Source organism: Arvicola amphibius, chromosome 6 (assembly GCF_903992535.2).
Source record: "Arvicola amphibius chromosome 6, mArvAmp1.2, whole genome shotgun sequence".
NCBI lineage: Eukaryota > Metazoa > Chordata > Mammalia > Rodentia > Cricetidae > Arvicola > Arvicola amphibius.
The window spans coordinates 15,177,353-15,193,884 of NC_052052.2; the positions used below are offsets into that span (position 1 = coordinate 15,177,353).

At 45.6% G+C, this 16,532-nt stretch overlaps 1 protein-coding gene across 5 annotated transcripts in view; it reads right to left on the reverse strand.

Moving 5' to 3' along the window:
* Usp48 (ubiquitin specific peptidase 48) overlaps positions 1-16,520 on the reverse strand; it is a 70,741-nt gene extending 54,221 nt beyond the window's left edge. For 3 of the 5 annotated variants that reach the window (XR_006020831.1, XM_038332515.2, XM_038332514.2), the window contains exons 1-5: positions 16,392-16,520; positions 15,770-15,982; positions 2,942-3,062; positions 1,286-1,442; positions 106-233 (exon numbers count right to left, since the gene is read on the reverse strand). Coding sequence is in view for 4 of the 5 variants with exons in the window: in XM_038332515.2 (XP_038188443.1) it covers positions 106-233; positions 1,286-1,442; positions 2,942-3,062; positions 15,770-15,982; positions 16,392-16,396 (624 nt within the window). In the remaining variant the exon portion in view is untranslated. Of the gene's footprint in view, positions 1-105; positions 234-1,285; positions 1,443-2,941; positions 3,063-15,769; positions 16,093-16,391 lie in introns of those variants that run through there. The other 2 variants (XM_038332516.2, XM_042055192.1) reach the window with 2 other exon arrangements.
* Between the last annotated feature and the right edge of the window lie 12 nt (positions 16,521-16,532).

Consider the following 16,532-nt stretch of genomic DNA (forward strand, 5'->3'; position numbering starts at 1 on the left):
CCTACTTCATCTTCCCTAGGAACACTAAGAAATAGGTCAGTATTTTGAAGATGAGGAGGGAAGGGTAGGAGGGGATAGGAGAGTACTGGAGCTAGCTGTTCTTACCTGCTGCTGTCCAGTATCCAAGCCCAAGGCTTTAACAAATCCTGAAGGATCAATGTATCGCCTGTTACTATTTTGAAGCAAAGCAAATAAGTACTGTAGATGCTCGCAAATTGTCTGAGGCTCATAATCTATTAAAAGAAAAATCCAAGTTTCACTTTAAAAGAACAAAAACAAAACTACCTAAACCCAGCCAGGCATGGTGGTTTACACATCCAGAAACTCTGCACTTGTGAGACAGAGCAAGAGGGATCAGGAGTTCCAAGGCATCTTAGTCAGCCTACTAGAATGTAGATGTTACCTCTTTTTTAATTTAAAACAAGCAAACGAAAGAGCAGATGTGGTGTCGCTCACCTTTAAACCCAGCACTCCAGAAGCAAATGCCCCTCTGTAAGTCTGAGGCCAGCCTGTTCTACACCGCGAGTTCCAGGGCAGCCAGGGCTAAGCAGACAGACAGATCCTGTCTCAACCCCAAACACACACACACACACAACATAGGGCAGGATGAGATGGAACTGGAGAGATGCTCAGGAGTTAAGAGCACTGGCTGTTCATCTAGAGAACCTGGGTTCAATTCCCAGCATCCACATGAAGGCTAACAACCACCTATAACTCCAGTTCCAGGGAGTTCAATGTCCTCTACGTGGTGCACAAACAAACATGTAAACAAAATACTCATACACAAAAAATAAAAGATTAAGAAATTTATTTTTATTTTATGTATATGAGTGTTTTGACTCATGTATCGCCAGTTGCTCAAGAAAGCCAGAAGTGGGCACTGGACACCTGGGAACTGGAGTTACAAATGGTTTGTTTATTATAGCCAATGTCTTCTGTATAGCCAGTCTCTCCCCTCTCCCCCTGCCTTCTCCCCCCACTCACCACCTTCTCTCTGTTTTTCAAGACAGGGTGTGTAACCAGCCCCAGCTGTCCTGGAACACTCTGTAGAACAGGCTAGCCTGGAACTCACAGAGAGCTGTGTGCCTCTGCCTCCCAAATGCTGGGATTAAAGGTGTGCACCACCACCACCCTCAAATCTCTTTCATAAAACATTAAAATAATTTTTTAAAATGATTCACTTATTAGTTGATTATGTATATATTTTGAATCCCGAATATGTTTATAGCACCACACTTGGTATGAAACCAGAATTCATGTTTCCTCCTTTGTAGTCACTACAGACCTTTTTCTCCATGGACACCATCTCCCCTTGTGTAGTCACTACGGGTGCTTGGGCATAAGTACAGTGCCTGTCGAAGCTCCAAGTTGAGAAACCACACCTGGAGAAAGGTGTTGACATAACAGGTGGCTCCCAGGTTAGTCAGGCCCACAAACGAATTCTACAGAAACACAAGAGTCATATAGCAACATTAGCCTCCACGAAACTAAAGATTTGCAAAGAGCATTATTCATAACTTTACACCCAACCAGCTCAGCATGATCACCTGAACCCCTCTTAGCTGCAAGTGGAGCAGAGTTTTCATGGAGACCTTTTATACTTGCCATCATTGCAGCTGACCACAGAAGAGGCCTCAGACAGCAACAGTGCTCATCTCTAGCACTGCTGTCATCTCAGTCTCTTAACCCTAAAAACAGAACAGGTGCGCTGAAGCATGTGTGCGCAGGCTTTTCATCACACTTCTAAACGCCAGCACTTAGTAGGAAGACAAAATGAGACTTCCAGAAGAGCTGGGAGACAGAGAAAAGGGCCCCCTTCTATTTCAGAGATCTTGAACTTAAATATCCCTTTTACTTGGGAAAATAGCAGTGCTCACTGATGCATGCTGGGCTTTTTAGAAATACTAACACATGGGGGCTGGAGAGATTGCTCAGAGGTTAAGAGCATTGCCTGCTCTTCCAAAGGTCCTGAGTTCAATTCCCAGCAACCACATGGTGGCTCACAACCACCTGTAATGAGGTCTGGTTCCCTCTTCTGGCCTGCAGGCATATACACAGACAGAATATTGTATACATAATAAATAAATAAATAAATAAATAAATAAATAAATATTTTAAAAACTGGGTTGTTTCTAAAAAAAAAAAAAAGAAACACTAACACATTTTTAAAGCCTTTATAAATAAAGTGTTTGTGTGTGTGTGTACACAAATATTACACAAGACAGATGCCATGAAAAGCAAAGAAAAACCATCATGGCAATTTCTATTAGCACCTCTTCTTAAAGACAATCAGAACGCAAACCAAGACCACCATCTAAGAGCTTTGCTATACTGTGTGATTGTCTATTTTTGTTTTGTTTTGTTTTTTAAGACAGGTTTCTCTGTGTAGCCCTGGCTGTCCTGGAACTCACTCTGTAGACCAGGCTGGCATTGAACTCAGAGATCTGTCTGCTCTGCCTCCAAGTGTTAGAATTAAAGGCATGCCCCACCACCGCTTAGCATGATTACCTGTTGTTAAAGCATGTTGGGAGCTAGGATGTAGCTCAGTATAGAGAACCCTGGGTTTGATCCCCAGCACTAGATAGATAGATAGATAGATAGATAGATAGATAGATAGATAGATAGATAGATAGATAGTTTTGTGCAATTAAATGTGGGTACTGTGGTTTACCTAGACTTTCCAAAATAAAAACAAAGAATTCCAATGCACAAGGCCATGAAGTCTCCAGTTCTGACACCTACACAGGTTACCGAAATGGTTAACCCTTTGTGCGTTTGTGATTTCTTTCTTTCCTTTCTGCTTCTTTTTTAGAGCAGAAAGGGAGTTCTGGGGATGGCCGCAGGGCCTCCCTCCACTGCTGTGGTACATGTCCTCATCACAGGTCTCTGAATACAGGAAGTGAACCACAACAGACATGGCCGACCACCCACAGCCACTCACCTTTTTCCTCCTCTCACAGTTGGGATCGTCAATGTTATGAAAACTATTCTCATCTATTTCTCCTAACCAAATGTGTTCGCCAATCCCAACTAAGCAATTCGGATTTCCTCTGCAATTTCTTCTACAAGATAAAAAATAAGAATTAAAAGATTCCTAGGAAGTGAAAAGAGAAGATTACTGAGTTTTCATTCTTTCATTTAATCACTCACTCATCTGTTTATAATCTTACCCCCCCCCCCCGCCCCCGCCACAAGACAGGGTTTTATGTGTGGCCCTGGCTGTCCTAGACCTCGTTCTGTACACCAGGTTTGCATCTACCATTACTACTTAGATAGGATTAGGCTTTTTATTGTTTTTGGTTTTTGAAACAGGATTTTCTTTGCGTAACCCTGACTGTCCTGAAATTCTGTATAGTTCTTTTGTTACTAGGATGGGGTTAACAGCTTCTCAGCACAGGTACAGACAGGAACTCAGCAACCAACAAAAGCAGAACACATTTCAAGTTGGACAAATCCAAATTTGGGGGCTGGGGTAAAGCTAAACCACTTGAACACAATCATTAATCAGAACACTCATTTAACAGTACCCCAAGATCTTTATCTTGCTAACGAGCTTGGTCCTTGTTCCTTTAACAAATCCTGATGTCTAAATATTCTCCATTAAAAACTCTAAGGCTCCCGAGGGAAATAAATTATAATGAGCACACACTGTCTTGCTGTGCCCCTAAAAGAATGATGGCACAGCTGAGCAGTGGTGGTGCACAGCTTTAATCTCAGCACTCAGGAGGCAGAGGCAGGCGGACCTCTGTGAGTTCGAGCCCAGTTTGGTCTACAGAGTGATTCCAGGACAGACTCCAAAGCTACACAGAGAAACCCCGTCTCGAAAAACAAAAATGAACAAAAAAAAAAAGAATGGCACATACTGAAGGGAGCCACAGAATCCCATACTGGGAGCGGCAGAGTACCCACTGGTCAAATCCAGCAACAGAAAATAGGTAAATCATTACAACAGGGCCTAGGAGGCTGAGGCCAGAAGACTGCAGTGTAGTGGTATTTCGTTTATATTTTTATAAATAAAGCTTGCCTAATAATCAGAGAGTAAAGCAGCGCACTGGTTAGTCTTACAGACCAGGCAGAAGTAACACACACCTTTAATCCCAGTAGCCACACTAGTTGCCATAGAAACCAAGCGATGCATACCTTTAATCCCAGTGGTACACATCTTTACTCCCAGCCCTAGAGAGGATTATAAAACAGGAGGAGACAGCTCTCAGGCTCAGGCTCAGGCTCATTCTGAGATTTCTGGAGGCAGGACCACCATTTCAGACTGAGGTCGAGGTAAGGGCCAGTGACTGGTTGTTTTACTTTCCTGACCTTCAAGTTGAACCCCAGTATCTGTCCCTGAGTTTTTATTTATTGTGCATCACTGCAGTAATTGGAGGTCAGCCTGGGCTACACAGAAGACACTATTTCAAAAAGGAAAAGGAAGCCACAGTGACTCCCAAGTGTAATTCCAGCACTCAGGAGCAAAAGTCAAAGGAAGCTGGAGGCCAGCTTGGCTACACACTACACTAAGCTTCCAGAGCTAACCACTGAGATCCTGTCTTCATAAGGAGACAGAGGGACAGATGGAGAAAAGCTGCTTCTACACAGAAAGAAAAAAAAAAGCCAATTATGGAGCAGCTGTGTCAGAATCAGAACTCACCAGGTGACATCTTTCAAAATAAAGTAACAAGGAAAGCTAAAGAACAAGACTGCAATGTCTTGAAGTAGCTCAGCACAGCACATTAACTACAAAAAATGAAAAGTAACTCTGAGAAACCCAGTGACCACCACTCCAAACAACCAACAGCGCTATGAAGCAAAGAACAAACAGATCTACCTGACAGTCCCTTGCCCACCTGGGCACTAGGAGGCAATATCACTTCTGCAGTGTTCTGGTCAAAAGCACACACTTTTGCCATGAGCAAATACCCCACAATCCCAATCTCAGAAACAAAAAAGGAAATGTCATGCACATAAACAATTCCAGATTAAGAGAAACTAGAAACACGGCTGAATGTAACAGGCTCATGGATCCTCCTTTCCCTTTAGAATACATCACCAGGACGTATGTGCATATCTGTGAGCTTTGTCACCAAGGCTTTGCTGACAGCAGAAGACTAGAACATGTCTCCAGAAATGCTGGAGGGGATTATGCTACTTGCTGCCACGTCTGAAAACTTGCCATGTAGCCTTGGCTGGCCGGCCTGGAACTTGTGGTAATCCACCTGCCTCTGCCTCCAGAATGCTGGGATTACATGTATACCACCTGGCTCCCATCTTTCTTTTTTTTAAATTACATTTATTCATTTGCAGGGAGGGCACACACCACACATGCATGTGGGGGTCAGAGAACAACTTCCCTTCCACCACATGGATCCCAGAAATGGAACTAAGACTTAGCAGCAAGAGGCTTTACCTTCCGAGCCACCTTCATGGCTCTGTTCTCTTATACTCTCTGCAGTGGAACACACAATCTATACATGAAAGAAGTAACTTTCAAGGTGTTACAAATGTATTGTCTTCCAAGGATGAGCCCCCTGACAGTCATCCAATCTCAAGTAGTCAATGGACTCAGCAGGTTTGTGTGTATGGTGTGTGTGTGTGTGTGTGTGTGTGTGTGTAAAACAATAATTAAAGAAAAAGAGGTCAAGAAGTTGAGAAGAGCCAGGCCAGGCGGTGGTAGCGCATGGCTTTAATCCCAGCACTCAGGAGGCAGAGGCAGGCGGATCTCTGTGAGGCCAACTTGGTCTACAGAGCTAGTCCCAGGACAGCTAGGACTGTAACAGAGAAACCTTGTCTCGAGGAAAAGAAAAAAAAAAGGAGTAGGGGAGAGCAAAGAGGTGCAAGCGGGGAAACATGGGACAGAAGTTATGTAAGCAGTGATAAATGAAGGGGGGAAGGAGGGAAGGAGGGAGGGTGGGCAGGCAGACAGGACGGTAGTGCACACCTTTAATCCAACACTCAGAAAAGCAAGTTCCAGGCCAGTCAGAATGATGCAAATGTCTCAGAATGAACATCACGTGGGACAGAGGGATGGCTAAGTGGTTAAGAGCCCATGTTGTTCTTTCAGGGGACCCAGGTTCAATTCCCAGCATCTACAGCAGTTCACAACTGCCTGTAACTCCAAGATCTGGCACCCTCACACAATATAAACACAGGCAAAACACCAATGCACATTATAAATAAATAAGTAGGTAAAACTTTAAAAACTGAAAAATAAATGAACATCATGTGATTTGGTTGGGCAGACAGTTTTTTCAGAAAGCAGTTGCTGTGGAAGGCTTGGCACTTAAGTCTCCTGCTCCTGATGTAGGTTTCCCCATCCTTTTCCATCCTCCACACATCACCCACTTAACTGGCTCTATGGCTGGCTTCAAAGAATGGCTGTCTGTGACCTAAAAACTTCATAAAACTTACAAAAGTTTTTGTAAAGGTTTTGTAAAGTTTTGTAAAGGTTTTGGTAATTTGTATTGTTTGTCCTTTCTAATTCTGCCCTCCTCCCCCATCCTCAGAGACAATGTCTCACTGAGTAACTCTGGCTTGGCCTCAACTTCAGAGATTCTCCTGCCTCTGCCTCTGCGTTTTGGAATTAAAGGCACATACATCATATCTGTAAATTAATTTTATTTTGTTGCCTTTGAAACAGAACCCCATGTAGCCCAGGCCAGCCTCAGCACTCCTTAAACTAAGGTCCACCTAGACTCCTGATCCTCATGCTGGGATTACAGGCGTATGCTAGTCATGCTTAGCTTCAAATTCTTTCTTTTCTTTATTATTTATTTATTTGTTTGTTTGTTTTTTGAGACAGGGTTTCTCTGTAACTTTGGAGCCTGTCCTGGAACTCACTCTTTAGACCAGGCTGGCCTCGACCTCACAGAGATCCACCAGCCTCTGCCTCCCGAGTGCAGGGATGAAAGGTGTTCTTTTCTTTTTTAAAGATTTATTTATTATGTATACAGTGTTCTGCCTACATGTATGCCTACACACCAGAAAAAGGCACCAAATTTCATTATAGATGGTTTTGAGCCACCATGTAGTTGCTGGGAATTGAACTCAGGACCTCTTGAAGAGTATCCAGTGCTCTTAATCACTGAGCCATCTCTTCAGCTTTTTTTTTTATTAAAAAACAAAAACACTAAAAGGGGCTGGAGCGATGACTCAGCGGTTAAGATCACTGGCTGCTCTTTCAGGGGACCTGGGTTCAATTCCCAGCACCCACACTGCAGTTCACAAGCGTCCATAACTTCTGTGCCAGGGGATCCAACACCCTCACACAGACATATATGCAGGCAAAATGCCAATGCACATAAATTACAAATAAATTATTAAAAGCAAACATTAAATGACAAAAATTCTAGCCAGGTTTGGTGGCACATGCCATTAATCCCAGCAGTCTACGAGTTTGAGGCCAGCCTGGTCTACATAGTGAACTCTAGGATAGCCAGGCTATACAGATGAAACCTTGTCTCAAAAACAACAAAAGCTCAAAGTTCTCTTTTAAAAAAGTGAACAGTTTCTTAAAAAAAATTTTTTTTTTTTTTTTGCTAAATCAATGAGCTTTATTGGGAGTTACAGGAATATGGGGAGAGTTGCTTATCAGAGCACAGGGGACACAAAGGTAGTTGCAATTCTCAAACTCAAAATGAGCATGTGATATAGCTTATAAATATTGGACACCTGAAACATACTGCACACCTACCTGCAGGCATACCTACAGATTAAGGAACATCCTATATTGGTGGTCCAGTTTGACCAATCCTGAGTTGCATGATTTGTCTAAGTTTTGACATTTCAGTTAAACATACTGAATCCTGTCAGTTTCAGGGATATCTCGATGTAAACTGAGAATGCTCATTTGTTTTCCGGCCATCCAGACCTGAATAATCAGTGAACAGGTATTTTTCTTTTAAGCATATTCAAAAGTCAAAGAGGCTGAAGTGCTGTTAACAGCCCCCATATTTACCCATTCACTCCATCCAACAGAACATGGGGTGCACCGCATTCTGCATTAAATCCAAACAAGTTTAAAGGAGAAGTAAAGTCAAGTTGGAGAGAGAGCTCAGTGGTTAAGAGCACTGGCTGCTCCTCCAGAGGACCTGGGTTCAATTCTCAACACCCGCATGGCAGCTCACAGATGTCTTTAACATGGATTTGACACACTCACACACACACCTTCACATGCAAGCAAAACACCAATGTACATAGAAGATAAATAGTGTCCCTAACAGTGTTCAAAACAGCTCACAGTCAAGAAAATTATCATAAGGTGGGCAGCTAATATAGCAATACCTCAGATTAGGGAATCAGCAGCTGTTTTATTACAGGACTGCTGAAACTGGTCATCACTCTGGAGAAAATGTTGTCTCAGCACTCGGTGGTTGACAACAGTTTCAAAATCAAACAAGAAATGCTCAGTTAAACAGTTCACTCACATTTGGGGACCTGCTCACCTCCAGAATGTGTGAGGAAACAGGTTGCACTATCACTTTTAATTAAGAACTTTTAGACTTTCTTAGCTAAGGAACTGATGTAAGTCAGCTATGACAATCAAAGACCACTGTGCTGGGTGCTCACTTGCAATCTCAGCAGCTGAAGGGGTTGGTAAGTGTGAGACCAGACTGGACCCCAAAGCCAGTGCAGCTGGAAGAACTGAGAGACTGTAAAACTAAGCCTATGCACAAGCATGCAGAAGGGCACACACAGCCTCAAAAACACAATTATTTTTTGTTGTTTTGTTTCAGTTTCTATAGTGACTGACATTCACTTTCGCCTAGATGGCCATGGACTATGTATGGATCCTCTGGTTTTAGCCTCCCAAGTTTTTTGTGCACCTTGTACATGCAGGAGCCCTTGGCAGCCAGAAGAGGGCGTCAGATCTTCTGTAACTGAGTTACAGGTGCCTATGAGCCACCATGTCGGTGGCTGAGAACCAAAGTGAACCCAGGTCCTCTGCAAGAGCAGTCAGTGCTCCTAAGCACTGAGTCATCTCCCCAGCCCAAGAACTCTCCTTTACCCGTGGTTTTGCAAGACAAGCTTTCTGGCTCTCTGAGCACAGGCTACTCTTCCAAAGGTCTCCAAACATCTCTATTTACCTTTCATCTAAGATTCAAACTGCTAAAAACACTTGACAGCATTAAAGCAGGAACTTTGATTTAAAGCTTTCAACTTCTTGGAACAATTTAGAAAGAAAAATTCCTCATGGCAAATGAACTACTAAATCAGTAGTCAGATCACTGGGACAAAGAAGTCAGCTCACTGTGGCAGCAGTGTCAAAGGCTGCCATACAGGGACCCCCTCCAGGCCTGAAGAGGCCATTCCTGGTACCATAAGGAATTCAAATTAAAAAGAAAAAAAAAAAAAAAAACTAAGCTAAGCTGCTTACCTACCCTCGCTTGCCAAATAAAGAAACAGAAAATAAAAATAAGAGCTGCGGCTCAGCGAAAGAACCTATGCTGACTAGTGCAGCTGAGGCCTCGACAGAACAGAGACCCTGCAGGGCCTTCTGTCACCAGGCTGCACGCTGTATCTTCACAGATCACTGTTTCCCACGAGAGAAGAAACGGTTCTGTCGAAGACAGGTGATCAGGATTTTGAGATGCCCAGTAGTGGGTTTCTCCACTGATGCAGTAAGTCAGGCAGTAAGATCAGGCCGAATTAATAAGACCAGGTAAAAATGAAAAAAAGAAAAAAAAGACCAGTTTAATCTGAGCAAAGCTAGGGGAAGAAAATAGGAGAGAATTCACATGGCAGCTCTAGAGACCAGAGCTCTGTAGGCATGATCACGAAGAATGATGTAGGCTCTGGGGGAGGAGCCAACCCTTGGTGGGTCTGGGCGGGGTTTGTGATGCCAATGTTGGGGTAGAGGGGCCAGCTGGAGATTCCCAACAACAGGGTCTCACTCTGTAGCCTCTGCTGGCCTGGGCGACCCTACTAAGACCTTACTGATCTTGCATGTATAGCAATCTGTGCTTGGATTACAGACAACTTGTTTTTATGGTGGGGATACAACACAGGGCTCCTGCATGATAGGCAAACACTATCAACTGAACCTCCATCTCCAGTCCCAACTTTGTTAAAGAGTGTACTTAGAGGGGGCTGGAGAGGTGGCTCAGAGGTTAAGAGCATTGCCTTCTCTTCCAAAGGTCCTGAGTTCAATTCCCAGCAACCACATGGTGGCTCACAACCATCTGTAATGGAGTTTGGTGCCCTCCTCTGGCCTACAGGCACACACAGACAGAATATTGTATACATAATAAATAAATATTTAAAAAAAAAAAAAGAGTGTACTTAGAGGGCTGGAGAGATGGCTTGGCCGTTAAAGGCTATGGTCAACCAAAAAAATATAAGAATGTACATTGCCAGTGGTGGTAGCATATGCCTTTAATAGAAGCACTAAGGAGACAGAAGCAAGCAGATCTCTGAGAGTTAGAGGCCAGTCTACAGAGTAAATTCAGGGCTACAGAGAAGGGTGGGGAGGGGGCGCAGAGCAAGGTAAAAGGTATAATTCCAGCTCCAAAGAAGGGTGAAGCAGGAAGCTTGCAAAGTCAAGCTGGGCTACACAATGAGTCATTATCTCAAGAAAAACTAAACTCCCCATGAGGAGCTGTGTGTCTTGTCCCTTAGAGCCTGGAAGGATTAAAGTCTCTAAGAGTAGACAGGCTAGATAGACAGACAGCATTCAAGCAGGACAAGACATTGGCTTTGCAGCACAAAGCCTCCTAAACCAGTAATAGTGTGGCACAGTGATGGCTGTGAACTCAAGGGCCAGGCTGGTCTACACATCAAGGTCCAAGGAGAGAAGTTTATACCGAAAGCAGGCTGTGAGGATGCCTGCTGGAGATGCAAAGGGAGAATCACTAAGTTCAAGAACAGTTTGAGCTGTGGTCTGAAACCCAAACAAAAGAGGTGCATGCCTTTAATCCCAGTACTCAGGAGGCAGAGGCAGGCGGATCTCAGTGAGCTCGAGGCCAGCCTCACCTACAGAGTTCCAGGACAGCTAAGACTATCAGAGAAACCCTGTCTTAGCTCAGTGGAAGATCCCAGAACCCATGCAATGGCAGGAGAACAAACTTAGAGCTGTTCTCAGACCTTTTCTCCACTCGCCCACCCCAAGAGGAGTCTTGAGGACTTAGTAGCATTGTTCTTACCCTGTGATTTTTTTTTTCAAAGGAGTTTCAGAAATACAAACAGTCCTAGAGGCATGCTGACACACACCTTTATTCCTGGGAGGCAGAGGCAGAGGCAGGAAGATGGAAAGATGGATCTCTGAATTCTAGGCTTGCTTGGTCTAGGTAGTGAGACCCTGGCTCAAAACAAACAAAACAAAACAACAAAACAAAAACAAAAACAAAACCGGGGTTTGGAGGTGGAGGAATGTGAAGATGCCTTATATACAACAACCTCTGGGTATGAGCCCCAAGCCCCAGCACCTCACAGATAGGATGCAAACTTGGGCGGTGGACGGAGGAGAAACTGAAGGCCATCCTTGCCCACACAGAGTCAGAGACCAACATTAACTACGAGACTCGGTCTCCAAAACAAAACCCTAAAATAATTTCTGTAAAGAAATATATGAGTTGGACAGTGGTGTGGCATGCCTGTAATCTCAGCACTCAAAGCAAGTCTGATCTACAGAGATAGTTCCTGGACAGCCAGGGCTACACAAAGAAACCATGTCTCAAAAAAAAAAAAACCAAGCTGGGCAGTGGTGGTGCATGCCTTTAATGCTAACACTTGGGAGGCAGAAGCAGATGGATCTTTGGAGTCGAGTCTATAGAGTGAGTTCCAGGACAAGCTCCAAAGCTACAAAGAAACCCTGTCTTAAAAAACCAAAATATTAAAAAAAAAAAATAAAACCACAAAAAAGATAAATGTAAAAACTGTAAAGAAACTGGAATCTTCAGACACTGCATGTGAAACACTGAGAAAAAGTATTTTCTCAAAATGTTAAAGACAATTGCCACTTGACCCAACAATTCCCCTCCCCATTCAGAGTAAACAAGTGCACACGTGTGTCCAGGAGAGCAGTTTACGACTGGCAAAAGAAATAATCTATAGGTCCATGGACTGAAAAATGTTGCTGGGCATGGTGGCAAATGCCTTTGATCCCAGGGCCTAAAAGGCAGAGGCAGGGACTACACGGTCAGACCTTATCTTAAAAACAAAACAAAACAAAAAAGCTGGGTGTGGTTGCATGCACCTTTAATCCCAGCACTCGAAAGGTAGAGGCAGGAGGGTTTCTGTGAGCTGAAGGTCAGTCTGGTTGACAAAGTTCCAGCACAGCCAGAACTGTTACACCACAGAGAAACCCTATCTCAAAAACCACCCACCCCCAAAAGGAATGAAAAAAACGGAAATAAAAGGAAATAAAATGGCCAATGTGACCTGAAAGGGGATAGCTTTGCAGCAAAGAGTTTGCTAATCATTTGCAGGGTTCAGGTAGGAGGCAATCAACAGACACCAGACACTACATCACTTCACACCCACTATGAAAGCTGGGAGTGTAGTTCACGTAACTCAGTGGTGCTCGAACAAGGCTCTGGGTTAGAGCTGCAGCACCAACAGAATGGCACATGCCTACAGCCCATTGCACTCATAACTCCATAAAGTTACACTGCTGACTAGCAGGACTGTAACTCTCAGGTAAGCATGTACAGGGTGCACGCACACACAAGCACACACACACACACACACACACACACACACACACACACACCCCAGCCTGGACAGCCTAGTGAGACTTTTTCTTAAGGATAAAGAGGAACTACTGAAGGGATGGCTCGGTAGTTAAGAGTTTGGTTCTCAGCCGGGTGCTGGTGGCGCACGCCTTTAATCCCAGCACTCGGGAGGCAGAGACAGGTGGATCTCTGTGAGTTCGAGACCAGCCTGGTCTACAGAGTGAGTTCCAGGACAGGCTCCAAAGCTACAGAGAAACCCTGTCTCGAAAACCAAAAAAAAAAAAAAAATAGTTTGGTTCTCAGCACCCATACAGTAATTGAAAATCCTTTTTAAAACCAGGCCTGATGGCATGCACTTTTAATCCCAGCACTTGGTGTAATGGATTAAGTAAAATGCTGCGGATCCCCGAGTAGCTGCAGTGGCAGAAACGCTGCAGGTCCCTGGGTGGCAGTGGGTCCCAAGAGCAGCCAGTCCCAGGCAGGGAAGGCGCAGTTCCCTGAGTCGCTGGCTGCAGCAGGCCACGAGGAGAGACAAACACATAAGCACGCAACAAGACCACAAGGCAGGTCTCCAAAGGCAGGTCTCCGACCAAAGGCAGGTCTTCAAAGGCAGCTGGTCCCAGGCAGGGAGCCACACGGCAGGTGAGAGCCAGAGAAATGGATAGGCATGCCATGCAGAGTGAGGTTGGATATTTATTTAGTGGGTTATGGAGGGGAAAGGAGAGAAGGGGGGAAGAACAAAGGGAGGAAAGGGGGAGATAAGTGGGGAAAGGCAGAAGCTGCCTCTTAGAGAGGGAAAAGGAAGGACTCAGGCTGCAAGCAGGGAGATCTGCCTGCCTCAGCAGATGGAGAGGGAGTAGGCGGGAGACACTTAAGAGTGTCTCTTAAAGGGACAGGACAGGACAGATCATCAACACTTGGGAGGCAGAGGCAGGTCTGTCTGAGCTACAGAGTGAGTTTCAGGGCAGCCAGAACTACACAGAAATCCTTTTTCAAAAAACAAAAGAACAAAAACAAACTAAAAGAAACCCAAAACCTTTTTGATTGCAGTTCCAGGAGATCAAATGTCCCCTTCTGACCTCCATGCTTATCAGACACATTGATGTTGCACACAGGTGGTACACACACACACACACACACACACACACACACACTGGTGGTACACAGAGATGGTGTATACATGTATGTGTACACACACCCAAAAGCAAAACACTCATATGATGTGGGAGAGTCTTCTGTTTCTATTGATTTCATTCGTTAATAAAGAAACTGCCTTGGCCCATTTAATAGGCCAGCCCTTAGGTGGGTGGAGTAGACAGAACAGGAAGAAGGAAGTGAGGTAGATGGCTCAGACAATTGCCCCACCTCTCCTCTCTGGGACAGTCGCCATGAAGCCAGCCACCAGGTCAGACATGCTGAATCTTTCTGGGTAAGACACCACTTTGTGGTGCTACACAGATTATTAGAAATGGGTTAATCAAGATGTGAGAATTAGACAATAAGAGGCTGGAACTAATGGGCCAGGCAGTGTTTAAATGAATACAGTTTGTGTGTTGTTATTTCGGGGCATAAGCTAGCCAGGCAGCCGAGAGCTGGGCGGCGGGAAGCAGCCCACAGCTCACACTACACTCATAGGCAAGAAACAAAAATATTTTCTCAAAAATCCTAAAACATACAAAGTCTCCAGCCCTACAAAAAGAACAGGAATGATTATGCTAGTCTTGAGCTGGGCATGCTCAGTAGCTCCGTTGCTTAGGGAGGTCCGGAAGATGGTGATGGCGCACGTCTTTAATCCTAGCATTGGGGAGGCAGAGGCAGGCGGATCTGTAAGTTCGAGGCCAGCCTGGTCTACAAGAGCTAGTTCCAGGACAGGTTCCACAGCTACAGAGAAACCTTGTCTCAAAAAGAAGAAAAAAAAAAAAAAGGAAAAAATACCTTGGATTTGGATACAATGGACTCTACTAAGATTTCCTACAACTTTCGAAAAGGATTTTTTCCAAGTTTAAGTGTATGTGTTCCGGTGTGCAGGTGTCCATAGTATTAAGCTGGCTTTGCATATCCTGGAGCTGGAGTTACAGGTGGTTGTAAACCACTTGATGATGTGGGTGTTGGGAAAAATTAGTTATCCCTCCAGGCCCAGATTGGACTCTTTATTTTATCCCCAATGCCGGGAAATTGAACCAAGTACCTCAAGCATACAAAACAGCCACTCTACCCCCCAAGCTAAACCTCCAGCACTGTAACTGTACACTTCGAATGAGTACCTCAAAAAGCTGTTTAAATTCCATAATGCACAGACTGATGTCATTCCAGAACTTTGAGAGGAGTCTAAGCTGTATTTATGAACAGATAACTATCTGGAGATCAGAACGATGCCCCTACTTTACGTATATCTCAAATGAGGCAGCTCCGAGGCAGTGAACTAAGGCTTTCGCATCTTCCGGACCTCCCTAAGCAACGGAGCTACTGAGCATGCCCAGCTCAAGACTAGCATAATCATTTCGATTCAACGCACCAGACCAGATTACAAGGTGGGAAAGAGAAAAACCACTCCAAGCAGAAGGATTCAACGTAAACGAAGGGGGTCGAGAAAAAGTAAGAGTCAAGAGCCAAGCAAAAAGAAACAGACCTTGCACCACAAAAATTCTTACTCTGCAAAGTGGTGTGGAGTTCGGGTGCCCAAAATAAATAGGTACCAGATCAAAGAGAGAGCCGGCCAATGAGACTGGGGAGCCGATGACGTAGGTTAACCAAGTGTTTTTTTTTTTTTTTTTTCCTAAAGCTGCTCTCTGCAAACTGATACTTAGGGTATCAGGCCTTCTCGGTGTGCAGTGACAGGAGACATAAACGTGACGAAGTTCGCTGCCGGCAAGTTCCTCTTTTACACATGAAAAAGGCACCGTTGGGGCCAACACCGGCCAACCCTCCAGTGTTTACTAAGCCCTATCTCCAACCATCTCCACCGCCATCTTCTGGATGAGAGCCCAGCAGCCGCATCATTCCGGAGGCTGCGTAGCTCGCGGTGTGCAAACCGAGAGGCGAGGCACCTGCACCGTGCACCTCCGTGGCCCGTCACCCACTCTGCCTCGGCCGTGTGGGAGCCTCACCTGCACACGCCTCGGATACAGGGCTCCAGCCAGATGCGGTAGGCGGTCTCGATGTGCTCCTGCGATACCTCCTCGGGCCTCACCGTCTCCGCCCAGCGCCAGGCCGCCTTCTCCAGCTGCAGCCGGGGCGCCATGGCCTTGATCGGAAAAACGTTTGCCGAGGCAGGCGGCCGCCGGCGCCTCCTCCGCCTCCGCCCGAACGGGCTCCGGCACCTGCCAGCCGAAAGAACAGAGTGCTCCCCTCAGCCGGAGGACCAGTCAATCACCTGCGCGCGCCACAGTCGCCGCGCCCGCCCGCCCGCGCCCAGCCAGCACGACCAGCCGCAAAGCACCGCCGCCGATACCCGACAGCCTCCGCGCCGAAGGACGTTGGAGGTGTACGCCCAGCCAGAGTCTGCGCAGGCGCGCTCCCAGCAGGCCCTGCGCCGCAAGCACTTATAAAATGACGGGCGGACGCCGGCAAAGAAGCTGCCCAAAGGCAGTTTGCCACGTCTTCTCCGCCATAGTGAAGGCTATCGCGCTTCAGCCTCTGTCCGCTACTCGGACGATTGGGCGCCCGTCCTTGTTCTACCTATTTCCCATATTACTGTGACAAAGTCACCCGAAAGAGTAATCAACGCACACCATAGGGCCGCCGGGACTGTGGGGTGGGACCTGTTAACAGTAGAAGCCGGGTCAGCCAGAGACTCCAGAGTCGGCTCCCTGAAGGATGATTTAACTTGAGTCTGGGCGGATTCCGACTTCTTTCCCGAGCCCTTTGACG